General features: G+C 36.8%; 3 protein-coding genes and 2 non-coding genes across 5 annotated transcripts; all 5 read right to left on the reverse strand.

Annotated features, from left to right (window-relative positions):
- Window positions 1–636: 636 nt before the first annotated feature.
- On the reverse strand, window positions 637–1032 carry LOC141673729 (uncharacterized). Its single transcript, XM_074480471.1, has one exon. The coding sequence runs from the start codon at window positions 1030–1032 to the stop codon at window positions 637–639; it is 396 nt and encodes a 131-aa protein (XP_074336572.1).
- Window positions 1033–1068: 36 nt separating this feature from the next.
- Window positions 1069–1662, reverse strand: LOC141673730 (uncharacterized). The gene is made up of 2 exons (XM_074480473.1): window positions 1500–1662; window positions 1069–1457 (listed from the first exon to the last, which is right to left on the reverse strand). The coding sequence occupies exons 1-2, from the start codon at window positions 1660–1662 to the stop codon at window positions 1069–1071; spliced, it is 552 nt and encodes a 183-aa protein (XP_074336574.1).
- A 375-nt stretch (window positions 1663–2037) lies between these two features.
- On the reverse strand, window positions 2038–2502 carry LOC141673731 (glutathione S-transferase T2-like). Its single transcript, XM_074480474.1, has one exon. It carries the CDS (start codon window positions 2500–2502, stop codon window positions 2038–2040), a length of 465 nt encoding a protein of 154 aa, XP_074336575.1.
- A 17812-nt stretch (window positions 2503–20314) lies between these two features.
- LOC141675854 (small nucleolar RNA R71) lies at window positions 20315–20421 on the reverse strand. The gene has a single exon (XR_012556484.1). It is a non-coding gene; the product is annotated as a small nucleolar RNA R71 (small nucleolar RNA).
- Window positions 20422–26334: 5913 nt separating this feature from the next.
- Window positions 26335–26441, reverse strand: LOC141675837 (small nucleolar RNA R71). Its single transcript, XR_012556468.1, has one exon. It is a non-coding gene; the product is annotated as a small nucleolar RNA R71 (small nucleolar RNA).
- Between the last annotated feature and the right edge of the window lie 717 nt (window positions 26442–27158).

Consider the following 27158-nt stretch of genomic DNA (forward strand, 5'->3'; position numbering starts at 1 on the left):
GGTATAAGAGCCCTCACAATGATTATGACGTTTCCCACTTTATCTCCCAACCACCTGTATGCCACGTGAATTGAAATGGACAAGAGAAGCAAATGGCCCGCTTGGTCCAATGATATCCACTTTTGGACCTTTAAGTTTATTGTATTATATAATATGAAATGTTATTTCATAATTTAATTTTAGTTTGATGAATAATGTTTAATTTTAATAATTAAATTAAATAATTATAATTTTAAAAATATTATCAAAATAAAAATATGTTCCATAATTAAAATACATCATAATATTAAAAAATAATTTAAAACAAAATATTACATTAAAAACATCAAACGAGAAAGCATTAAATTAAAAATATTATAATATGAAAAATTTAACGATTATTGTGAAACTGCGAGATATGCTCAACCAAATCATTTTGCAACTGACGATGTGCCCTTTTATCACGCATCTATATAGTATTTTGAATTTACGTCTCATAAGGTAAAAAGGGTTCCTCGCCTAAATCTAGATTAGATAAACCATTTGTTGCATCATCATAAATTGGTAAGGGACCAAATTGAGTGGCGTATGTGTCCCTATTGTCTTCAACTATCATATTATGTATTATGATATTATGATGTATGCTCTCATAATTCTTCAAAGATCTCCTTTGTCCCAAAAGCGTGCAGGACCACGTACAATCGCGAAACGAGATTGTAACACACCAAATGCCCGTTCGACATCTTTTCGCTGACTTTCTTGATATTTTGAAAATAATTTTCTTTTTCCACTTTGTGGACGTGGTATTTTTTTGACGAATGTTGCCCATTCAGGATATATTCCATCTGTTAGGTAATATCCCATACTATAATTATTGCCATTGATAGTATAATTTACCTCTGGAGTACGACCTTGTAGCACATCATCAAATACTGGTGATCGATCTAAAACATTTATGTCATTATTTGATTCAGCAACTCCGAAAAAAGCATGCCATATCCATAGATCAGATGAAGCTAGTAAAATAGTTGCTACTCCGTTGTGACCACTCATGAACATTCCCTTCCATGCTTTAGGATAATTTTTCCATTACCAGTGCATGCAATCAATACTACCCATCATACCAGGAAAGCCACGAGCCCCACCCATCTGTAGTAGACGTTGTACGTCATTAGAGTTCGGCTTTCGCAAGTATTCACCTTTGAATAACATAATGACATCAGAAACAAATTTTTTTAAACATTCAACCGCAATACTCTCTCCAATACGAACGTAATCATCAACAGCGTCAGCTGAAACTCCATACGCCAACATACGAACGGCTGCAATGCATTTTTGTAAAGGGGATAGGTCTTTTCTTCCCGCCGCATCCACCCGTTGTTGAAAGTAGGGATCGACATTTGAAAGGGCATCCACAATACGTAGAAAAACATGCCTTCCCATACGAAATCTTTGTCGAAAAATATGATCGGGATAAACTGGATTCGATGAAAAGTAATCATTTTCTAGACGTCAGTGACCTGCTTCACGATCTCGGAATATACTTTTCCGAGGCATGAACCTTGAGCTTTGTCCATGTCTTTCATGATATAGCTCGAGACGACGATTGTCTTCAGTATCATCAGAACAAAACTCATCAATAAATTCATCAAAAAAAGTGTCTAATGTATGTGTTTCATCCATACGGAATTGATTTGAAAGAACTGGTACAGGTAGTTTAAATAGAAGGTAAAAATGAATATAATGCAAGACATATAATAACTTCCAACGGGAACAAGACAAATAAGTAAAACAAACACTAGCTTCCAACGGTTACAAGACAAATAAATAAAATAAACATTAACTTCCAACGACTACAAGACAAACAAATAAAACAAACACTAGCTTCCAACAGGTACAAGACAAACAAATAAAAATAATTACTTATTTCTTGCCATAATTTTCTCCAGCGGTAATGAATGAGCCCTCTGCTGAACATCATTCATTCGAGTAGTGTCTACCATAATGACTTGTAAATCCATCTCACTTTGCCTTGCCTCAACCTCTTGTCGCCGAGTCTCAATTTCTTTTTTTTTTGGTTTCATTGATTGCCTCCATTAGATCCAATTTTCTGCGTGTGCTAACTTGTAATTCTTCCCATTCTTCTTGAGATTGTACCATCTTCGCCTTCCCTTTTCCATTTCTTTTAGCCGTTTTTGTACCTTTCGGACGAACAGGAGATTGAACATCCTCATTTGTTGGCGTATCGTTATTTCTCGATGATGAGTAAGCTCCAGAATTGCTTAGTTTAGTTCTTTTTGAACTATTAGTACTTGAAGGGGTTCTCCACTTGGGCTGTCTACGAAGCTCAAAGTAATGCGGTTCAAAATTAGACTTCTTTTTATATCTCTTCAAATGAGTTTCACGAGCTTTCTCATTTATATTATCCAAATTTGAACCACTCCCAGAATTTCGTCGAGTGTCGTCATAGCACACTCCAAATTTTTGAGCACCTTCATTTATTCTTTGCCACCTTTTTCTCATAGCGACAACCCCTCTCTTGATTACACCGGGATTATCTTCTTCACAATATTGCTTGATATGGTCCCAAAATGCTTCACCTTTTTGATCAGTACCAATAGTGGATCAGTCGATACATTCAACTATGCACTTATTAAGAGTTTATCTTCAACCCATTTCCACTGGCCAGTAATTTCACGTATATCTTCATTTTCCTCAAAATCGTTATTTAGATCAAAATTGTTGTTGCTATTAAAAGTAGGTACTTGTGAACATGGAGAATTTTCGAAACTAGTAGGTGATTGTTGGCTTTCAAATTATGAACTCGAAAATGGTGGAAATGGAAAATGATATGAAGAATTTTGAGGGTATGAAAATGGAAATTGAGAATTCTGAGAATGTGGAAATTGATATTGAGAATTTGGAGTTTGAGAATTAGAATTAAAATTTTGTGAGTTTGGAAAATAAGAATTTGGATATGGATATGGATATGAAAATTGAGGGTTTGGATTTTGAGAATTTGTAGGATAGAGATTGTTTGGGTTCATCTTTTGAGTGAAAAAATAAAAAATTTAGAGAAGTAGAGAATATGAATGAGATTGATATGAATATTAGGTATATATAGAAGTAAACTTATTACCGTTAATAATTCGAACGTTACTAATATAAATGTTGGAATGTATACGTTAGTCATAGGCATGCATGTGATAAAGTGAAAAACAGATGCGATAAAGTAACATTGTTCCACTGGCCTGTTAATTCAGTTAATAAAAAAATGAAAAAGCATGTCAAGTGGGTAAGGCCACAACCCCGGTCACAACCTCTTTTCCCTCATTCAATACAATGATAAAAGTGTTGCCCATGTCACTTTACGTGGACCGAGGCAGTGAAATGGCCACCATTGTGGCTGCTCTAAGAGTCTCTTTCCTCGTTTCGGATTGATTGAGTACATCATTAGTTTAAAATGTACTATTATTCCACTGTTGAAGTATTCATAAATATAGTAATTCACATAACTACAATAATATTTTATTAAGTGACCTGACAATTCAAATTTATTGCGATTCACCTAAATTACAGAACATACAGTACACCATCATTACATCATTAACTAATTTAGAAGCCTAATGAATTAGAGGTTATAAGTATTGTGCGGTAAAATCAGTCCCTAAAACCAATCAATAATGCCAATATCTCAAATTCTTCATCTTAGACAAACTAAACAATCCAACACTTTGATTAATTATTACTGAATATTGTTATAACCTCCCATTTAAAAAATTGTGTCAATAGAAATATCAACAATTTAAATTATTTATCAAATTAAATTCATCATAATATCTAGTTAAGTACTATAATCACACAAAAGTTAACCTTCATTACATATCAGTCCCCAAAATTAAGAACCTTAGAATATGAAAAGAAAAAAATTTAAAATTTAAAACTAAAAATTAACAAATTGAATACTCATAAATTGAGATAAAGGTAGAGATTGTCAAAGTGGTTGATAAAATTTCAAGACCCATAAAATTAATTAAGAGAATTCGACACCTAGAACTCTCTATGAAGCCCAGAAAATCAAATTGAGTTTGTCCCGATACAGAGATATCCGATGTCAGCAACTTTTTTGATGATATTGGTGATGAATTTGTTTTGTTGTGGGTTTTCAATGTACATATGTTGGTGAATACAAGGGGGTGTATGTGATTACGGATAGTATTATACTTTTAAACATATTCACTGTATAGCACTTAGTTTAGCACTATATTAATATTTAAAGGTAAATAAAAATGAAAAAATGACTTAAAATATACCATCTTCTACAACACTTTCCTAACTATTATGTATTATCTAAGTTATATTAAAAATTACATAAAATACGCTATCTTCCATAGCCCATGTTGAAACGCCATTTAAGTTGTTACTAGGGGTGTTCATGGCCGGGTTGGCCGGGTTGAAGGCATTTTTACAACCCACTCCAATTAAATCGGTTTGAAATTTTTCGACCAACCCGTAAAATATAAAATCGTAACCCAATCGGGTTGAGTTGGTTTGAACGGATTGAATGATTATATAAAGAAAGTTTTAATACTATATATAATTGCTAATTTCGAATAGTAGAACTTACTATTATAGGACTATTCTTTAAATTTGATTAAATTGAAATTTTAGTAATGTATATCATGTCGTAAATCATATACACATACATGAAATTTAACTATAAATGAAAATATTTATATTGTATAATGTATAATTGCATATAATATATAGATTGTATTTAAATTATCGAAAAAGGCTTAAGTTAAATCAGGTTGGGTTGGTTTGGCCGAAAAAATCTTGAACCCGTACTGTTAAGTGGCATTTATGTCCACTTCAAATGCTTTATAAAGGCTTGAATTGGTGTTTTATACTCCAGTTATTTGTGTATTTGATGTGTTTTTGTAGTGTTTTTGCATTTCAAGCATAAATAAAATACTCAGAAAATTTAGCATTGTTTTGGTGCTAAATTGGTGTTAGGATGGTGTTCAGGAAGATTGCTCGAGGATTGCCAACTCAAACCAGCCAAGACAATAAGAAAATAAAGATTTTACAGAAAGTCAGCGCTCCCGCGCTATAGTAGCGCGCGACCGCGCCAAAGATGCAGAATTGCAGCGCGCCCACGCTGGTGAAGCGTGCGGCTGCGCCGGGTCGATTTCCAGGAATCCTGTTTCTATTAAAATTCTGATTTTATGGACTTCTAATCTGCACGGACTGCTATGTAATGTTAACTTAAGATCATTTTTCAATAACAAGACGTACCAGAGCTTAAGGAGAAGGCGTAAGAAGACCGTATAACACAATTTAACAAAGGCGAAGAGGATCTAGTTTATTCTTGTGATTCTTTGTTTTAAGTTGTAATATTGGATACTAGTTTTCTTACTTGTGAACCTATACTCTTGTTACATACTTAGTTTATTATTTATTTAGTATAAAGACTACGTTTATTATACCATGCTTTCATTGGAACCCACGTTGATGATGAGTCTGATTATGGGCTAATCGTTATCGTGGGGTTCTAGCGGATTATCTTATGGATTTCTTTAGTTAATATGTTTTGATGCCTTAGTGTGTGGTGATTGTATGATATCCTAGTATTGGTTGTGCTTATTCATCTTATGAGCGTCATGAACTTATAAGATAGCGTGTTAATCTCTATTCAAGCGAAAATGAATATAGGGGTTTTAGAACTTGCCATGCTAGCATAGGTTCATGTAATTGATATACATGATTTGTAGGTAATTTTAACCATCTTACTTGCCCTATGTAATCATGATAGATAACTTGTGCATTAAACCGTTATGTTGTCAAATTCTATAGACATATATGTTAGGTCACACACACTGTAGAGGGGGTGAATATAGTGTAAAATACAATCAAATCGAACTTTAATATCTTAAGTAACATAAAATAAACTTTATTGAAACAATAAACTCTGTTACAGTATGGAACTATTACCTCTCAGTGATGAACAAATATCACGAGAGCTGCTAGGGTTACAATGAATAATCTTCTCGAATAATGATAACACTTATAGTGTAAACCCTATGTCTGTGTTTATATATTACATAGTTACAAGATAATCGTTAATTGATATGGAATATAATTCTGCTTCCTAAAATATATCAATCAGATATCTTTTCTTCCAAGTATTCCATTCTTCACGGAACTCCTTCTTCATGCATATCTCTTCTTATGTTTATCTCGATCTTCTTTCCTTTAATCAGCTACTATCCTTATCTGATCGTCCTTCAGCACTTAAGTTCTGATATCCAACTTCTGATGATTATCTCCTGATAATATAAGTACTGATATCCTTAAGTCCTGACTTCCAGTATAAGTACTGATTCCCAGTTAAGTACTGATTTGTCATGTTAAGTAAGATCTGAAAACTAAATATAAATCATATTAGCCATGACATTATCAAATATATCTAACAATCTCCCCCAACTTGTAAATTAGCATAATATACAAGTTTAACAGATATTTGATGATGTCAAAAATATTAAGTACAAATGCATGGGAATTAGACTAGATAACTACAACTTACAGTCCTTAAAGCTTTACCAATATTTAACTTCTGATAACAACTTCAGTCTGTACAAATATCAGAATTTAAGCAGTTGTCGATCTTCGACTTGGCTTCATCTTCTGATCTCTCTAATGTCAGGAGTTGTTCTGAGATAGTTCTTCAACAAACATCTCTCAGCATATCTAAGTTCATCAATCATCCTCCTTTTAACATCTTTAAGCTCTGCAGTATCTTCACCAATTTAAAAGATTGCAGCCCTGAGATCATTAATCTTTGCTTTTCTTATATCCTGATCCAGTCTGATCAAATAAGCTTTATCAGACTCAAGATTGAATTCCACAGCCCTGTAACCTAGAAAGGTAGTTATAATTTTAGCAGTGTTGGGCTTCATTTCAACTATATCACCCTTGTGATCTCTGTACTTTGGAACATATGTGCTGTCAGACTTAACAGAATAAAGCCTTTTCTGTCTCTGAATCTGATCCTTCAAATAGTTTGCAGCAGTTCCTGTCAATCTGTCATCCACTTGAAGTAAGAATAGTACATGCTCCAATTCTTCAAAATACTTCAATGGAATGGCATTTTGCCTTATATGATAAACCCTACCATCTGTCATGAAATACAACAAGATGTATTCTTTCAAGTAGGTATGGTAAACCATTTGTACAGATTCCAGTTGATTCAATCTCTCAGGAGTTGCTCCAATACCTGGTTCACTCAAGGAAGTTGGATCATTGGTAGTGTTTTGTATTCTTCTTTCATCAGCACTTCCCAATCCAGTTTTATCTCTTGCTTCCTTTCCAGTAACTACTCTTGCTTCAAAACCACTTGCAGCAGTCTTCAAAGGTTGAGTCTGTTTTGCTTTAGTGAATCCTGGTAGGAGTGTCTTTGGTCTAACTTCTGATATCAAGTTAACTTGAGCTGTGTCAGAGGTTACTTGCTTCTTTGAAATATCAGAACTTACTTTATCTTGACTCTGAACAACTTGAGCAATGTCAGAGGTTGTTTTAAGAACTTTTCTTGAAGTCAGAGCAAGATCATCCTTTTCATCAGTAATTTTTTCATCCTCAGGAGGCACATAAACCTTGATAGGTTCACCAACCTTTTCTTTACCCTTGGATCTTGGATCTATCTGCGGTTGTGATTTAGCCAATGTTGCTTCAGCATTTGTCCTTTCTTTTATCACAATGCCTTTGAGTTTTGGAAGTGGCTTTTTACCAGAAGCTTCAGATTTAGATGTGACTTTCTCTGATTTAAGTCTGGCTTCTTCTTCCATTAAACTCTCCAAGTCCATTCCTGGATTTTCCTGAAGAAATAACTGTCTTGACATTTCCTCATCAAGATCTAAAAGTTCATCAGAACTTATCCTTTTACCAGTAGCAGAACTTATTCTTTTCCCAGTATCAAGACTTGTCCTGTGACTTGTGATTTCAGTTTTTCTTGATGTGAAACCTCTACCTTGACTATGACCTCTACCCATTCCAGAGCGTCCTTGATCATCCTTTTCATTATCCTTCCCTTTCAGTGTCTTGTCAGTCTTGCATTTGGACTTAATTACTTTCTCCCCCTTTTTGGCATCAGCAGGAAGTAGAAGAGAGACAAGCAATTCCACTGAGGCTTGGATTTCAGTAAGTTGAGATTGCTGAGAAGCTTGATTTGTCAGAATATCATTAATCTGAGCTTGTTGTTTCTCTTGAGTCTTCTCAATATAAGCAATCCTGTCAAAGGTAGGTTGGAAGAACTTTTTCTTATCAATCTTTTGAACTTGTTCCTGTTTGATGAATTCTTCCTGAATCTTGTGTAGCTCTGCATGAGTAATTGAATGAAGACCTTGTAGATATTTAGTACTCAATGCAGTGACTCTAAGCTGGGTTTTGAAATCATCAGAATTTAACATTTCATCAGCTTTAGTCAAGTGCTCAGCAAGATGCTTTTCAGTTGGAACACAGGAAACTGAGTTCCACTCCTTAGTCCACTCCTGTCCTGCAGGAGTTTCACTCCAAGGCACTGGTGCTTCTCTGGTAACAAACTTCTTAACAAGTTCAGACTTAAGATTAGTTTGTTGAGGAGCATGTCCTGAAGGACCTGCTACATTAGCATCTGCATTTGGAGCAGCATCACCAGTATCTCCAGCGTTTGCAGCATCAGAACTTACAGAATCAGTATCTTCGGATAAGACAACAGTGTGAGTAACAATGGAGGCTTCAACATCCTCTAATTGCTGATCTGGTTCTAAGTTCTGATCAACAGCCATATCCTGATGCTCACCTAAATTCTGATCATCAGCATCTAGATGCAGAGAAGGTGTAGTAGATAACTCTGGAGTTTGAACAACATCAGTAATAGGTGTTGTTGATGGATTATATGCTGTTGGAGCTTCTAATAGAATTACTTCAGGCACAACCAAGTTGTGAACATCAATATCAGCATTTGTGCCTGGATCAACAAGAGATACAGATGGTGTGTTGACCTTTTCAGAAACAGCTTCCTGAGATGGAGTTGATGGAGAAGAAGTGACTTTAGCAAATTCCTTTTCTTGTGAGATCAGAGATTTCTGATCCCCTTCCTTAGCTGCTTCCTCTTCATCATCTGAAACTGGCCTATTTGCCCTCTGTTTCTTGTATCTCTGTGTAGATTTGGATTCCTTGGGAGTTTCAGGAACTGTCATTCTTCTAAGCCTCTTGAGAAGCCTAGATCCCCCAATTCCAGAATCCTTCTGAGAAGTCTCTTTCTCAGCTTCATCAATAACAGGTTCTGAAGAAGGAACCTGGTCCTCGGTATCAGATTCATCTCTCAAGGCAGTCCTCCTTCTCTTTTGAGGTGTTTGAGGAACAGTCTTTGTCCTCTTTGGCTTGGAAGATGAAGGCTTCACAGTAGGTACTGAGGTTGAGGGTTGAACTGTCTGTGAAGTGGAGAGATAGGATTTGATATATTGCCTGAGGGTTGGTTGAGTAGAATGGGTGGTAGGTGCTGATGGTTGTTGTGGTGTTTGGGAGGTTGTTGTTGGTTGGACATCAGAATAAACAGATCTATAAGTATCAGGATCAGCATTTACTAAGATCTGTTTTACAGATTGAGGAATCTGTAAAGGTCTAACCACTGATTTCTTAGTGTCAGTATTTATCAGGTCATTAAAGTAACGTTTTGCAACCTTAAAAGGTGGAGTTGAAGAACTGACTAATTGAGGTTCATCAGTACAAAAAGTATATATAAGTTGACATGATCTAGCAAAGTAAACAACATTCCTATCTTCTGTCATCCTATCCCCAATAAAACCAATTATAGCAGTTGCAAAATCAAAATGAGTTTGGTTAATAATAGCATACCCGATGTGCTGACTCATTATAGGAAGAGCATCAAAATTCGAACACTTGTTCCCAAAAGCTTTCGTGATGCAGTCAAAGAAGAAGCTCCATTCTCTTCTGATATGAGCCCGTTTCAACTGCCCAAGCTTTGCCAAACTCTGTTCATACCCCAAATGGGCCATTAAATCCTGAAGAGCTGATTCCTCTAGAATTGAAAAGGTACATCCTTCTAGGAGATGTAGAGCCTTGCGTATTGTACCAGGAGTGACTACATATGAAGAATCACCCACTTCGAAAACAATACTGGGAGTGCCATGTGTACCACCATTATCAAAGTGCCCAGTCCGCCAAAATGTCAGAACTTGTTGGCTCGAAAAGACTGAAGGCTGGGTCAATGCATACCCAATCTCACTATGTGCAAGAAGATCTTGCACAAAATGCAATTCAGATGGAGCTTCAGCATGATCAAGAATTGCAGCATAGTTATTTGGAACAAACTTAGCTCCATCAATGATTAAATCCTTAGGTGCCATGTGAAAAATTGAGATTTAAGAGTGCCTGTGAGGTGTTTGAGAAAATGTCTGTATGAAAAACCAACGTGAGAAGAAGAAAGAGAGTAAAAGCAAGTAGAGAAAAAGTATGAAAGGAAATAAAAGATTTAAAAAATCTTCTCCCTGTCTTACTTATACTCCTTTTTTTTTGAAAAAAAAATGTAACCGTTGGACACCTGTCAGACATGCAGTAATAACGGATAGTTACTGGGCACGAGAAAACAGTAATCATTACTTACCCACTTGCCGTTTTTCAAGGAAAAACCGTTCCACTTACCCAGATATTCCATTAATCAAGGTGAAACAGTTTTAATTCAAAATTGAAATCGTTCCCACTTATTTAATTATTTTTCACTGCAACATTAATATTCTGAAAATAAATCAAGTGAAAATGACCAAAATAAATCAGATGAGTAAGTACTGATAAAGTAAAATTAGAACTTAAATTAAAACAGAATTTATATGGTCATTAGAATATGAATATTTATCAGAATTTATCAATGCATTACAAAATATCTCAGAGACAAAATCTTGAAACAAAAACAAATTTCATTAATATATCAAGAGAATACATTCATGAAATTGAAAGTACATCAGAATTTATACAAGATTTCCCTAAACTGCTAAACCTAACATCAACAGCCTTAGTCCTAGCTCAAGAAGCAGGGCAAGGCTGATGATGAAGAAAAACAGGAAGAAGAAAATAAATCATTGGGCAAGGCTGATGATGAAGAAAAACAGGAAGAAGAAAATAAATCATTTCTTCTTCCTACTCTCGACAAACAGAATGGCGAGTCGAATGATTCACTCTTGCTAGCGGAGAGCTTCCAGCCTTTCCTCCTCCAATCGCTCCAGATGGCGATGGTAATCCATATAGAAGAATAGGAGGTGGGTGAGTACCTCCTGTGGGACAGAGTCCCATATCTCATCAAGAATGGCAGTGACGTGCCATTCCTGCCGCCAATCGGCACAACTTAGCTCCATATTGAAGGTTTCGTAGTTCAAAAACATGTTGTATCTGACCATGGTGTTTTTGATAGAAAAAGTATGAAGGTAAGTTTGTGAGAAAAGATTTGATGGGAAGGCTGATGTGAAGTGGTTGCTTATATAGGCAGGAGAATGCCAGGAGACGCAAAGAAATTTAATGTTGACAGGTAGAATTAATTCTACCTCATCTCCCCAGACTTGAAAAAAGAAAAACATTCATTGGAAAGAGAAAACTTGGTTTAATGCGCACAAGAAGCAAGTAAAAGTTGACTGTTCAAGTACGAATATCACTAACCCTAACCATAGTGACTATTAATCTTCCACTTCACATATTTTAGTTTGAACTGAGACTGTTATTAAATTTTATCCACAGATAAGTCAAGTAAAGAATTAGACTGTAATATCAGAACTTAGACTTATATCAGAACTTAACAGTCATCAGAACATAATTTCTTAACTCGAAAAAGGAATGCCTATCTTAGGAAGTCCTCACACAAATTCTGATTTATATTCTTCACAACTTAATCATCAGAATATGTAATCAGAACTTGTCCTCAGAATTTGTGCAATGAAACATAATGACTGTTCATCTAAAACAACATAGATCACCACAATAATTTTCATCATTCATATAGAGTGATTAGTGTGTTCATTAAGCTAAATATCAGACAAAGAGTAAAGTCTGATTCACTTCAGTACATCTTAGAAATAAGGCATAACTAAAACTTTGCTAAAGAGCTGTCATTATCCTGAAACCTACTGATGAATGAGTTCATGCTTGAGTTCACCTCAACTATTTTGTGCTAATTTTATGCATCTTTTTAAATTCCATTTCACAGTGTAAGTGAGTCACGATTGCTTATCAGAATTTATGCTATTATCAGAATATTTCTCCAGTAATCATAGAGTGTGAAAAGTCAACAAGAAAATATTTTAGTTGCTTTTCTGATGCATATTACTTAATACCAGCAATGCACTTGGGTCGTCCCTTCCACATTTTTACTCTAGATCTCAAAGGAGTACCTGATTTTATTCTTTGATCCTTTTGCTTTTTCTTTTAATAAGTGAGGTTTATCAGCACTTAGTGCATTCAACAGATTTACTAGTATCAGAACTTAACAGATGAGTAGCATTATTCTAATTTGTGACTTAGTAATAAGATAGACAAAGTAAACTCAACTAAGCTCAATTATCAGAATTTGCTTGTGTCAATAGATTTCCACAGAAATAATTACTTCTTACATGTGATCCTTTGTTTATTGAAGACTACTAGGTCAACATCTAGCACAGTTATCCTCATAGGATTGAATAGTTACTTAAACAGACATATCACTTATAAGAGTTTAGAAACATATATCAGACAACAGTCAGTACTTAAACACATTTGTCAATTAAGCACAGAATACACAAAGAGATTAAATTCTGTAAATACTGATCATAAAGTCTGATATAACAGAACAAAACTAAGCAGATTTAGAGAAAGAACCTGAAACCATTCCAAGTTCATTTACCAATCTTGTAAAAGTGGCTTCACACAATAGTTTTGTGAAGATATCTGCTAGTTGTTGATCTGTTGGAACAAAGTGCAATTCCATTGTACCTTCATCCACATATTCCCTTATGAAGTGGTACCTGATACTGATGTGCTTTGTCATAGAGTGTTGAACTGGATTACCTGTCATAGCAATAGAACTTTGATTATCACAGTAAATAGGGATTTTGAAATATGTTAACCCATAATCCAGTAACTGATTCTTCATCCAAAGAATCTGTGCACAACAGCTTCCTGCAGCAATATACTCTGCTTCTGCAGTTGATGTGGAAATTGACTTTTGTTTCTTACTGAACCAAAAAACCAATCTGCCTCCAAGAAATTGGCAGCTTCCACTTGTGTTTTTCCTGTCAATTTTGCAACCTGCAAAATCTGCATCTGAGTAACCTATTAGTTTAAAATCTGATTCTCTAGGATACCACAATCCCAGATCAGCTATTCCTTTAAGATACTTGAAAATTCTTTTCACAGCTGTTAAGTGAGGTTCTCTTGGATCTGCTTGAAATCTTGCACAAAGACAGGTAGCATACATGATATCAGGTCTACTAGCAGTTAGATAGAGTAGAGAGCCAATCATACCTCTGTAATTAATAACATCTACTGATTTACCAGTATCCTTATCCAGTTTTGTTGCAGTGGCCATGGGAGTGGATGTACTTGAACAATCTTGCATTCCAAATTTCTTCAGCAAGTTTCTGGTGTACTTAGTTTGACAAATAAAAGTGCCTTCTTCATTCTTCTTGACTTGAAGGCCCAGAAAATAGCTAAGTTCCCCCATCATACTCATCTGATACCCTGACTGCATCAGTTTGGCAAACTTCTTGCAAAGTCTATCATTTGTAGACCCAAAAATGATATCATCAACATAAATCTGGACCAGAAGTAAGTCATTTCCATGGTTGAGGTAGAACAGTGTTTTGTCTATTGTTCCTCTGTTGAATCCACTTTCCAGAAGAAACTGAGCTAAAGTCTCATACCATGCTCTAGGAGCTTGCTTAAGTCCATAAAGTGCTTTATCAAGCCTGTAGACATAATCTGGATGTTTGGAGTTTACAAAGCCTGGAGGTTGTTCAACATATACTTCCTCCTCCAATTCTCCATTGAGAAAAGCACTTTTCACATCCATTTGAAAGACAGTAAACTTTTTGTGAGCAGCATAAGCTAAAAATATCCTTATGGCTTCTAACCTAGCAACTGGTGCAAATGTTTCATCATAATCAATTCCCTCCTGTTGAGAATATCCTTTTGCAACCAGCCTTGCCTTATTCCTTATAATTATGCCATCACTTTCAGTTTTGTTTCTGAATACCCACTTTGTACCAACAACAGATCTATTCTTTGGTCTTGGCACTAGGGTCCAGACTTTGTTTCTTTCAAATTCATTTAACTCTTCCTGCATTACTTGCACCCAATCAGCATCTTGAAGAGCTTCTTCCACTTTCTTTGGCTCAGTCTGAGAGAGAAAAGAATTGTAAAGACATTCGTTTGAAGTACCTGTTCTAGTTCTGACACCTGCATCAGGATTTCCAATTATCAAATCAGGTGTATGTGATTTTGTCCACTTCCTTGCAGATGGAGGGTTTTCTATAGAACTGGATGCTCCCCCATGATCCATGCTGTCTTCATTTTCATTTTCTGATGCTCCCCCTGAAACTATGCTCTCTGAGTTGGATTCTTCAGAATTTTGATTTTCAGCACTATCAGAACTTGGCTTATCAGAACTTGACGAATCAGAACTTGAAGAGCCAGATGTATGTTCTGATGTTTCTTGAGATGTGGTAAGATCTTGAGTATGCTCCCCCTGCATAGGTGCATCTTCCTTTGGCGTAGTCACCACAGTTTCAATAACATCAGAGTTTAATCCATCAGAGTTTACAGTATCAGGACTTAGACTATCAGGATTTTCAGTATCAGAATTTGAGTCTTCATTTTCAAATCTCAGCTGAACATGGTCAATAAAATCTTCAAGACCAGTAATCTTCTTGTCATCAAAAGAGACATTGATAGATTCCATGACCACTTTTATTCTCAAATTATAGACTCTGAAGGCTTTTATGGAAAGTGGATATCCAACAAAGATTCCTTCATCAGCTTTTAGATCAAACTTGGATAGCTGTTCAGGATGAGTCTTGAGAACAAAACACTTGCATCCAAATACATGAAAGTACTTCAGATTTGGCTTCTTTTTCTTCACCATCTCATATGGTGTTTTTCCTTGCTTGTTAATGAGTGTTGCATTTTGAGTAAAACAAGCAGTCTGCACAGCTTCAACCCAGAAATAGGTTGGAAGCTTTGCTTCTTCAAGCATTGTACGTGCAGCTTCAATGAGAGTTCTATTCTTCCTTTCAACAACTCCATTTTGCTATGGAGTTCCAGGAGCAGAAAATTCCTGCTTTTTGCAGAACTCTTCCATTATCAAATTCTTGAACTCAGTGCCATTATCACTCCTTATGGATTTCACAGAATCTTTGACCAATTTATCCAGATGTTTGACATGATCAATCAAGATAGATGCAGTTTCACTTTTTGTGTGCAAGAAATACACCCATGTGTATCTGGTGAACTCATCCACTATGACCAACGCATATTTCTTCTTTGCAATAGACATGACATTCACTGGACCAAATAGATCAACATGTAATAGATGATAAGGCTCAAGAATTGATGATTCAGTCTTGCTCTTAAATGAAGATTTTCTTTGTTTGGCCTTCTGACAAGAATCATAAAGGCCATCAGGAGCAAATACTGACTTTGGCAGTCCTCTCACAAGATCTTTCTTGACCAGCTCATTTATATTGTTGAAATTTAAATGAGAGAGTTTCTTGTGCCAATTCCAGCTTTCTTCAATTGATGCTCTAATCATCAGACAGATTGCAGAACCATCAGTACTTGTTGAAAGCTTAGCTTCATAAATGTTACCACGCCTGTATCCTTTTAGAACAACTTTGCCTTCGGATTTACTCACAACTTCACAGTGTTCTTCAAAGAAATCAACATGATAACCTCTGTCACAGATTTGACTTATACTCAGCAGATTATGTTTAAGTCCTGAGACCAGAGCTATATCTTTAATGATGACATTCCCAAGATTGATATTGCCATATCCCAATATTTTTCCAATGTTGCCATCTCCATAAGAAACACTTGGGCCAGCTTTCTCCACAAAGTCTGATAGCAGGGCTTTATTTCCAGTCATATGTCCTGAACATCCACTGTCCAGAACTAGAATATTTTTCGTGTTGCCCTGCAATCACAAAGACCACTAATGATTAGTTTTAAGGACCCAGACTTGCTTGGATCCTTTGGCCTTATCAAGTTTGTTAACATTTGCAGCTGATTTAGCATCAGAGTTTATGTTAACATTTTTCTTATCAGAACTTACACTATTAGACTTTGAATCAGAATTTACACTAGAAGGAACAATGGAAACTTTCTTCAAAGAAGGTTTTAATTGATAATAATCATAGTACAAGCTATGATATTCCTTACAAGTATAAATGGAATGCCATAAACTACCACAATGAAAACAAGGATTCTGTGGTTTATATCTAACATACTGACTCTTAACTCCTGATTTTGGAGGTAAGGAGTTAATGTTCTTATTCTTACTGCAAAAAGAAGCCAGATGGTTAGAACTTCCACAGTTATGACATGTTTTCCTAGGAGCATCAGGAACAGGTTTATAATCATTGCTTTTGTTCACACCTTCCTTTCCATTCCTATTTTTCCTAGGTGATTTTACCTTGTTTACATTCTTAACATCTTTCAGCTTATGCTTAAACTGCTTCTTAGTCATTAAGCCTATGTTTACTTCAGCTGTCTTTTCCTGTTTTAGTTTGTCAGAAGTTAATCCCTCTCTAACTTCTGATTTATCATTATCAAACTTTACAGTTACAAACTTAACAGGTTTTAACTTTGGCTTTTGCTTAACAACAGGCTTAATTTCTACAGTTCCTTTATCATTCTTATCATCTCCATAACCTAAGCCCTCTTTCCAATTTTCACTACTTAGCAAATTTTGAGTTGTTCTGCCAGAGTTAGTCCAAGTCCTGATTATCTCTCTTTCTTTTTCTAACTCAGTTTTTAGAGATTCATTCATTTTTAGCACTTCATCCCTAACATAAAAAGCATCATCTCTATCCTTCTGAGTTTGATGGAACATAACTAACTCTGTTTCTAAGAAATCATTTCTTTTCTTAAAAGCAAGATTTTCAGAAGTTAATCTTTCACATGTTAAAGTTTGATTTCTATAACTAACAAACATGGTTTTTAGATATCTTCTCAACTCATTAATATCATCAGTATGAAAAGCATAAGTAGTCTGAGGTACCTTTGTTTCAGCAGCTTCAGAACTGCTCTCAGCACTTTCTTTATCAGCATTTGCCATCAACGCATAGTTCTCCTCACTTTCAGAGTCTGAGGTGTCTGTCCAGCTTTTCTGCTTTGTGACAAGAGCCTTGCCTTTGTCACCCTTTACCTTCTTGCAATCAGGAGATATGTGGCCTTTCTCACCACAGTTATAGCATTTGACATTGGTATAATCTCCTCTATCAGACTTTCCTCCTCTGCCTTCAGATCTTCTGAAATTCTTCTTATCAGAACTTATGCCTTTCCTGGAAAACTTCTTTCCCTTCCTGAACTTCCTGTATGCAATCTTTGTGATCCCTTTCACCATAAGAGCACACAACTTCATCATCTCCTCATCAGCATCAGTCTCAGGCAAGCTTTCAGAATCTGAGTCATCATCACTTTCAGAACTTGATGACTCAGTATCAGACTTTGTGAAAAGAGCTTTACCCTTGTCTTTCCTTGAGGTAGCTGCCTTGGGGGATTCTTCTTCAGCCTTAAGAGCAACTGTCCTTGACTTTCCTCCTTTCTTCTTGCTTCTATGTTCCATCTCAAGTTCATGAGTCTTGAGCATTCCATAAATTTCATCAAGAGTTGTTTCATCAAGATTGTAATTGTCTCTTATTGTTGTTGCCTTCAAATCCCAACATTCAGGAAGAGCTAACAGGAATTTAAGGTTTGAATCTTCAAGATCATACTCCTTATTAACCAGTGACAGATCATTCAAGAGTTTAACAAATCTATCATATAAATCAGTCAATGATTCATTAGCCTTTGAGTCAAAGTGTTCATACTCTTGAGTGAGTATTGTCTTCCTGTTCTTTTTAATCGTATCAGTTCCCTGACACCTTATTTCCAGAGCATCCCATATCTCTTTAGCAGTCTTGCAGTTAATTACCCTGTTTGACATTACATTATCAATGGCACTATGCAGTAAGTGTCGTACCTTAGCATCCTTAGCAATTGATGCGATATCTTCAGCAGTATAATCACTCTTTTCCTTTGGTACAGTCTTTGCTGCCTCACCTGCAACTGCAACAGTGAGCTTGGTTGGTTTGTGAGGCCCTTCCTTGATTCTATCAAGATATTCTGGATCTGTAGCTTCCAGAAACATGGTCATCCTCATCTTCCATATGGCATATTCAGATGGTCTCAGTATGGGAACTCTGATGGTTTTATACCGACTTTGGATTTGTGTCTTTGGAGGTTCTTCAGTTTTGGTAGGCTTAGTTGGAGTTTCTGTGTCAGACATGATTGTGTTTGAATCTTTAACTGTATGTGTGTTAACAGATAGGCTCTGATACCACTTGTTAGGTCACACACACTGTAGAGGGGGTGAATACAGTGTAAAATACAATCAAATCGAACTTTAATATCTTAAGTAACAAAAAACAAACTTTAATGAAACAATAAACTCTGTTACAGTATGGAACTGTTACCTCTCAGTGATGAACAAATATCACGAGAGCTGCTAGGGTTACAATGAATAATCTTCTCGAATAATGATAATACTTATAGTGTAAACCCTATGTCTGTGTTTATATATTACACAGTTACAAGATAATCGTTAATTGATATGGAATATAATTCTGCTTTCTAAAATATATCAATCAGATATCTTTTCTTCCAAGTATTCCATTCTTCACGGAACTCCTTCTTCATGCATATCTCTTCTTATGTTTATCTCGATCTTCTTTCCTTTAATCAGCTACTATCCTTATCTGATCGTCCTTCAGCACTTAAGTTCTGATATCGAACTTCTGATGATTATCTCCTGATAATATAAGTACTGATATCCTTAAGTCCTGACTTCCAGTATAAGTACTGATTCCCAGTTAAGTACTGATTTGTCCTGTTAAGTAAGATTTGAAAACTAAACATAAATCATATTAGCCATGACATTATCAAATATATCTAACAATATAGGGTCTCAATATAATTGGTGTCTATTCAGATCTCTCTTTTGTGGATGTCTGATAGTTGGTAATCGTACAACGAAATTTGGCGTTTACTAGTTTCGTGTTATCTGATTAGAGTCATCACCATTACATGCTAAGATTGAGAACAAAGAGGCTATTGAATGAAGTAAGTAATGAAGTTAGAATCCCATGTTTGTGACATTTAGTAATCAATCCCTTTTAATCTCTTAGTTAATGTTCTTTAGTATAATCTCTTAGTTAATCATAGTTATAAACAATCTCCATTTGTTAATCATCTTAACATTGAATAATAACCATACCATTGTTGCATAAGTGCATTGATTAAAATTAACCTAAACCAGTCTCTGTGGGAACGAACTAGAAATAAATCTATATTACTTGCGATCGCGTATACTTGCGTGAATATTAGCGCGTGTTTTCGTCCTAACAAGTTTTTGGCGCCGCTGCCGGGGACTCGGTGTTAATTTTTAGTTTATGTGTTTTTCATCAGTGGTCGTAATAGTTTATTGACTCAGATATTGTTACTTATTTATTTACTTGTCGTGTTTCAGGTACTCTAGCGAGCGTGTATGTATACACATTCTCGGTCTCGTAAGAGAACACTGGATCAAGATGAGGAAGAAGTTGTAGTAGCTAAGGAAGTTTTTGAGGAAGTTCTTGTCGAGAAGAAAGTTGAAGAAGAAGCTCTTATTGCAATGGGAGAACCAGAAGCGGATACGAAGGCTTTGATGGATTACTCTCAGCCGAAGATTTATGATATTCAGTCTAGTATTGTCCGACCAGCCATCTCCGTTAATACCTTTGAGATCAAGTCGAGCATGATTCAGATGATATAGAACTCAGTTCAGTTTGGGGGTTCTTCGACAGAAGACCCCAACATGCACATCAGATATTTCACCGATATCTGTGATACTTTCAAGTTCAATGGAGTTTCTGAAGATGCTATTAAGTTGAGGATTTTCCCATTCTCTCTGCGGGATAAAGATAAGTGCTGGTTACATTCTCTACCACCAGGGTCTATCACCAAATGGGAGGATCTTGCTCAAAAGTTCCTAACTAAATTCTTTCCTATGTCGAAGTCTGCTGCAATCAGAAACGCACTTACTCAATTTGTTCAGCAATAGGGAGAATCTTTATGTGAGGCTTAGGATCACTACAAAGAGATGCTTAGAAAGTATCCTCACCATGGGATGCCTAACTGGATGATCATTAACTGCTTTTATAATGGATTGGGTGCTACTTCGAGACCCATGCTTGATGCAGCATCATGAGGAGCCTTATGGGTTAAAAGCTATGATGAAGCTTATGAATTGATTGAGCTGATGGCTGCCAATGAATACCAGAATCCAAATCATAGATTACCTCAGGGCAAGGTAGCAGGAATTCTGGAGGTAGATGCAGCTACTGCTATAGCTGCTCAACTTAAGTTTGACGATGAAGGTGGATTCTTTGGCTAATTATGGAGTTAATCAGATCACTAGTGTCTGTGAGCTTTGTACTGGTGCCCATGAGACAGAGCAGTGTGCTATTTCTAGTGAATCAACTCAGTTTGTGAGCAACTTTGAGAGGTCGCAGCAGCCTGTTCCAGCCACCTATCATCCTAACAACTGCAATCATCCTAACTTCAGCTAAAGCAATACTCAGGATGCAGTTCAGCAACCTTATCAGCAGTATGCAGTGAAGCAATACAACCCCCTGGTTTTCAGCAACCGCAATATGCACCAAGACAACAACTCCAGCTGCAATAGTCTAATGAAAAATCTGAATTGGAGGAGTTAAAGCTCATGTGCAAGAGCCAAGCGGTTTCTATCAAGACCTTGGAGAATCAAATTGGGCAAATTACCAATACTTTGCTAAATCGTCAACCTGGTACACTTCCTAATGACACTGAAGTGTCAGAAAAGAGGGAAGCTAAGGAGCATGTGAAGGCAATTACATTGAGGTCTGAGAAGATTGCAAATTCCGAAAAATCTCCAATTTCGGAAGAAGAAGCTGTGGCTGAAGAAGAAGTGTAGAAGGAAGCAGAGGTGGAACCAATGAAGACTACTGTGGAACACACTCCTCCTGAGGGTAATACAGGGGATAAACAAATCTATCCTCCACCACCTTTTCCTAAGAGGCTACAGAAGAAAAAGCTGGATAAGCAGTTTGAGAACTTTTTGGAGGTGTTCAAGAAACTTCATATCAACATACCTTTCGCTGAAGCTCTTGAACAGATGCCTAGCTATGCGAGGTTTATGAAAGGTATTCTCTCTCGGAAAGTGAAGCTTGATGACTTAGAGACAGTTGCTCTTATGGAGGAATGCAGTGCTGTGCTGCAACAAAAGTTGCCTCTGAAGCTTAAAGATCCTGGAAGCTTCACTATTCCTTGTACCATTGGAAAAGTTTCATTTGACAAATGTTTATGTGACTTGGGAGCTAGAATCAATCTAATTCCCTTGTCAATCTTCAAGAAATTGAACTTACCTGATCCAAAGCCTACTAATATGACCTTGTAGTTGGCCGATCGATCTATTACATATCCATGAGGCATTGTGGAGGATGTCTTGGTCAAGGTGGATAAACTCATATTTCCTGCTGATTTTGTAATTCTTGATTTCGAGGAGGATAAGAAAATTCCCATAATCTTGGGAAGACCATTCTTGGCTACTGGCCGAGCCTTGATTGATGTGTAGAAGGGTGAGCTTACTATGCGAGTGCTGGATCATGATTTAACGTTCAATGTTTTTAATGCCATAAAATTCCCGACTGAAAATGAGGAGTGCTTAAAAGTAGAGTTGGTCGATTCTGTGGTTACTTCAGAACTTGATCAAATGCTAAGGTCTGATGCCTTAGAGAAGGCCTTGTTGGGGAATTCAGATAGTGAAGATGATGAAGGTGATGAACAGTTGCAGTATTTGAACGCTTCTCCTTGGAAGTGAAGGTTAGATATGCCTTTTGAATCTCTTGGATTGGAGGAGTTGAACAAATCTCTAAAGCGCCTCAAACCATCTATTGAGGAAGCTCTTACACTTGAGTTTAAACCATTTCATGAATATTTAAGGTATGCTTTTTAGGTGATGCATCTACATTGCCTATTATTATTGCATCTGACCTTTCAGGTAGTGATGAGGAAAAGCTCTTAAAAATTCTGAGAGAGTTCAAGTCGATAATTGGATGGACTATAGCAGATATCAAGGGAATCAACCCTTCTTATTGTATGCATAAAATTCTCCTAGAGGAAGGTAGCAAGCATACTGTTGAGCAACAGAGAAGGCTTAATCCGATCATGAAAGAAGTTGTGAAGAAAGAAATCCTCAAATGTCTAGATGCAGGGATCATCTATCCCATCTCTGACAGTTCTTGGGTAAGTCCAGTTCAGTGTGTGCCGAATAAAAGAGGTATCACCGTTGTTGCTAATGAAAAGAATGAGCTCATTCCTACTCGAACAGTTACAGGGTGGAGAGTTTGCATGGATTACAGGAAGCTGAACAAAGCCACAAGGAAGGATCACTTTCCTCTTCCGTTTATTGATCAGATGCTTGATAGGTTGGCTGGGCATGATTACTACTGTCTTCTGGATGGCTATTCGGGTTATAATCAGATTTGTATTGCTCCAAAAGATTAGAAAAAGACTACCTTCACTTGTCCGTTTGGTACTTTTGCCTTTAGAAGAGTTTCTTTTGGGTTGTATGATGCACCTGCCACATTTTAGAGATGTATGATGGCTATCTTCTCTGACATGATTGGTCAAAATGTGGAGGTGTTCATGGACGATTTCTCTGTGTTTGGTGATTCTTTTGACGAATGCTTGCAAAATCTTGGTGTCGTTCTTAAAAGGTGTGTTGAGGCCAATCTGGTTCTCAACTGGGAAAAAATTCATTTTATGGTGCGACAGGGCATTATTCTTGGGCACAAGGTCTCTAGTAAAGGTCTTGAGGTGGATAAAGCCAAGGTGGGGGTTATCGAAAACCTTCCTCCACCAATTTCTGTTAAGGGAGTTTACAGCTTTCTTGGTCATGCGGGTTTCTATCAGCGATTCATCAAGGACTTCTCTAAAATCTCTAAACCCTTGTGCAATCTTCTAGAGAAATATGTCTTTTTCAAGTTTGATGATGAGTGCCTTGCTGCTTTTGAGATCTTAAAGAAGAGTTTGATCACGGCACCGGTCATAACTGCACCTAATTGGGATGAACCTTTTGAGATGATGTGCGATGCAAGTGACTATGCAGTTGGAGCAGTTCTTGGACAGAGAAAGAACAACATATTTCATGTGGTCTACTATGCTAATAAGACCCTCAATGGTGCTCACTTGAACTATACTACTACTGAGAAAGAGCTATTGGCCATTGTCTACGGTTTTGAGAAGTTTCGATCTTATTTACTTGGGATGAAGGTGACAGTTTTCACTGATCACGCTGCTATTCGATATCTCATCTCAAAGAAGGACTCGAAGCCTAGACTGATTCGCTGAGTTCTTTTACTTCAGGAATTTGAGTTAGAGATCAAGGACATAAAGGGTACTGAGAATCAAGTCGATGATCATCTCTATCATTTGGAAGATCCAAGTGTAACTTTATAGGATAAGACATTAATAAATGAGTCTTTTTCTGATAAGCAGTTTTTTGGGTACAAGAGGAAGAACCGTGGTTCGCAGACATTGTGAACTACCTTATGAGCAATATGATGCCTCCAGACTTGTCTTCTGCTCAAAGGAAGAAGTTTCTTCATGAGGTGAAGTGGTACATGTGGGATGAACCATTCTTGTTTAGGCAAGGGGCTGACCAAATCATCAGGAGATGTATTCCGTACAATGAAACGGGGGGGGGATCTTGAGAGATTGCCATTCGACTACTTACGGAGGCCACTACGGTGGAGAAAAAACAGCAGCTCGTATCCTTCAAGCGGGATTTTTCTGGCCTACATTATTTAAGGATGCACATCAATTTTTTTGAAGTGCGATCGATGCCAGCGTGTGGGTAATATGTCTAAGAGGGATGATATGCCTCTTTATGTGCTTCTCGAGATTGAAGTCTTCGATGTTTGGGGAATTGACTTCATGGGGCCATTTGTCTCATCTTGCAATAATTAGTATATCTTGTTGGCGGTTGATTATTAATAAGTGGATTTTATATCCATTTGGAACGCTTTATTACAAGCTTAAATTAGTGTTTTGGACTCAAGTTGTTGGTATTTTGATGTGTTTTTGTGTTATTGCATTTCAGGTATCAGTTAAATGAAGAAAGGAGCTTTTAAAGGAAATATGATGAAAAGTGATCAGATTTGAACGCCAAGTCCATTGTCAAGTTGTAGAGAATCTCGTTATCTTTGCGTGGACAGTTGAATAGCCTAATTCTAGCGAGTAGAACTCAAGTTATGGGCAAAATAAGATTCATCAGAAGTTTCGAGAAAGGCTGCAGGCGCCCATCTGCTGGTGCCAGGCGACCGCGTGCTAGCAGGCGCCCGCCTGCTGGTGCCAGGCGCCCGCGTGCTGATGCGCGGCTGATTTCGCTGAAAAGGCCTTTTTGAGTGAAATTTGACGATTTTAAGGGTCCAGGTCCAATATGGGATTATATATACTTAAAAAAAGGGTTTACATCATACGGGAAGATTGAGATACCAAGGCGAAGACCTAGAAGCACAAAACAACTCTGAAAAAGAAGATCTTGTTTTCAACTTGTGATTCTTTGAATTAGTTGTACCTTTAGATGCTCGTTTTCTTTCTTGTTGAACCTAGATCTTGTTTATTCGTACTTTAATTATTATTCAATTTATTAAGATCTTGTTTATACCATGCTTTCATTGGAATCCATGGTGATGATGAGTTCGATTATGAACTAATCGTTGTCATGGGATTCTAACGGATTTACTTATAGATTTCAATAATTAATTTATTTCGATATCTTGGTGTGTGGTGATTGATTGATATCCTAGTATTGGTTGTGCTTATTCGTCTTATGTGCTTAGCTAATATATAAGATAGCGTATTAATATCTATTGAAGCGACAGTGAATATAGAGGTTTAGAACTTGCCATGCTAGCATAGGTTCATGTATTTGTTATGCATGATTCGTAGGTAATTTTAACCATCTTACTTACCCTATGTAATCACGATAGATAACTTGTGCATTAAACCGTTATGTTTTCAATTCTTATAGTCATATAAGGACTAAGCATAATTGGTGTTTATTCAACTTCTATCTCTTTTGTGGATGCTTGGTAGTAGGGTATTCGTACAACGAAAGTCGGCGTTTACTAGTTTCGTGTTATCTGATTAGTGTCATCACCATTACATGCTAAGGTTAAGAACAAAAAGGCTATTGAATGAAGTATTTAATGAAGTTAGAATCCCATATTTGTCTCATATAATATACAACCCTCTTTACTCTCTTAGTTATAATTGTTAGTTTAATTCTTAATTATAAACAACCCCAATTTGTTATTTGTCTTAGCATTGAGCGATAACCATACATTGTTGCATAGGTGCATAAATTGAACTTAACCTAAACCCGTCTCTGTGGGAAAGCATCTAATTTATAACTTATACTACTTGTGAACATGTATACTTGTGTGAATATCAACGCGTGTTTTCATCCTAACAAGTTTTTGGCGCCGCTGCCGGGGACTCGGTGTTAATTTTTAGTTTATGTGCTTGTCATTAGTGGTCGTTAAAGTTCACTGACTCGGATTCTTTTACTTTCACGGTTTATTTTTTGTGTTTCAGGTACTCATTACAATGGGAGATCCAGCAGCACAAACGAAAGCCTTAATGGATTTTTCTCAACCCAAGAACAATGACATTCAATCTAGCGTTGTCCGACAAGCTATCACAGCTCATACCTTTGAGATCAAGCCTGGCATAATTTAATGGGTGCAGAATTTAATCCAGTTTGGGGGTTCTCCAACTGAAGATCCCAATATGCATATTAGGGATTTCATTGAGATCTGCGACACCTTCAAGTTCAACGGTGTTTCTGAAGATGTTGTGAAGCTGAGACTATTCCCATTCTCTCTTAGGGACAAGGCTAAGAGCTGGTTACACTCTCTACCAGTTGGTTCGATTACTAACTGGGAAGATCTTGCTCAGAAGTTTCTTACTAAATTCTTCCCTATGGCAAAGACAGCTACACTCAGGAATACTATTACTCAATTTACGCAGCAAACGGGAGAATCACTATGTGAAGCTTGGGAGCGCTACAAGGAGATGCTTAGGAAGTGTCCTCATCATGGAATGCCTGATTGGATGATCATTAATTGTTTTTACAATGGGTTGGGAGCACAGTCCAGACCCATGCTCGATGCAGCATCAGGCGGAGCATTATAGACAAAGAGCTATGAGGAAGCTTATGATCTAATTGAACTGATGGCTGCTAATGAATATCAGCATCCAACCCAGAGATGTCCACAGGGCAAGGTAGCAGGAGTTCTTGAAGTGAATACAGCTACGGCTATCACTGCTCAACTAAAGGCGTTGTCTATGAAGATCGATTCTCTGGCTAACTATGGTGTTAAGCAGATAATTAGTGTTTGTGAGCTGTGTACAGGTCCATATTTGACGGAGCAATGCGCTATATCTAGTGACTCAGCTCAGTTTTTGAGCAACTTTCAGAGATCACAGCAACCAGTTCTAGACACTTATCATCCTGACAACTGGAATCATCCTAACTTCAGCTGGAGCAATAATCAGAATGCGATGTAACAACCGTTCCAGCAGTTTGGAAATAAGCTATTCAACCCTCCTAGTTTTCAGCAACAAATTATACCAAAACAACAAACTCTTGGTGCATGTCTATCCTAGAATGAAAAATCTGAATTGGAGGAGTTGCGGCTTATGTGCAAAAACCAGGCTCTTATATGCCAAAGCCAGGTATCAAGACTCTGGAGAACCAAATAGGGCAAATTGCTAATGCCTTATTGAATCGACCACCAGGAACGCTTCCTGGTGATACG

The sequence above is a fragment of the Apium graveolens genome, chromosome 7, assembly GCF_009905375.1.
Source record: "Apium graveolens cultivar Ventura chromosome 7, ASM990537v1, whole genome shotgun sequence".
NCBI lineage: Eukaryota > Viridiplantae > Streptophyta > Magnoliopsida > Apiales > Apiaceae > Apium > Apium graveolens.

Coding starts and splice junctions, on each gene's coding strand:
- LOC141673729 (XM_074480471.1), bottom strand. CDS start 1,032: ATGAGTGGTCACAACGGAGTAGCAACTATTTTACTAGCTTCATCTGAT.
- LOC141673730 (XM_074480473.1), bottom strand. CDS start 1,662: ATGGATGAAACACATACATTAGACACTTTTTTTGATGAATTTATTGAT. Junction 1,458..1,499: donor ATTCCGAGATCGTGAAGCAG/GTCACTGACGTC, acceptor CATCGAATCCAG/TTTATCCCGATCATATTTTT.
- LOC141673731 (XM_074480474.1), bottom strand. CDS start 2,502: ATGAGAAAAAGGTGGCAAAGAATAAATGAAGGTGCTCAAAAATTTGGA.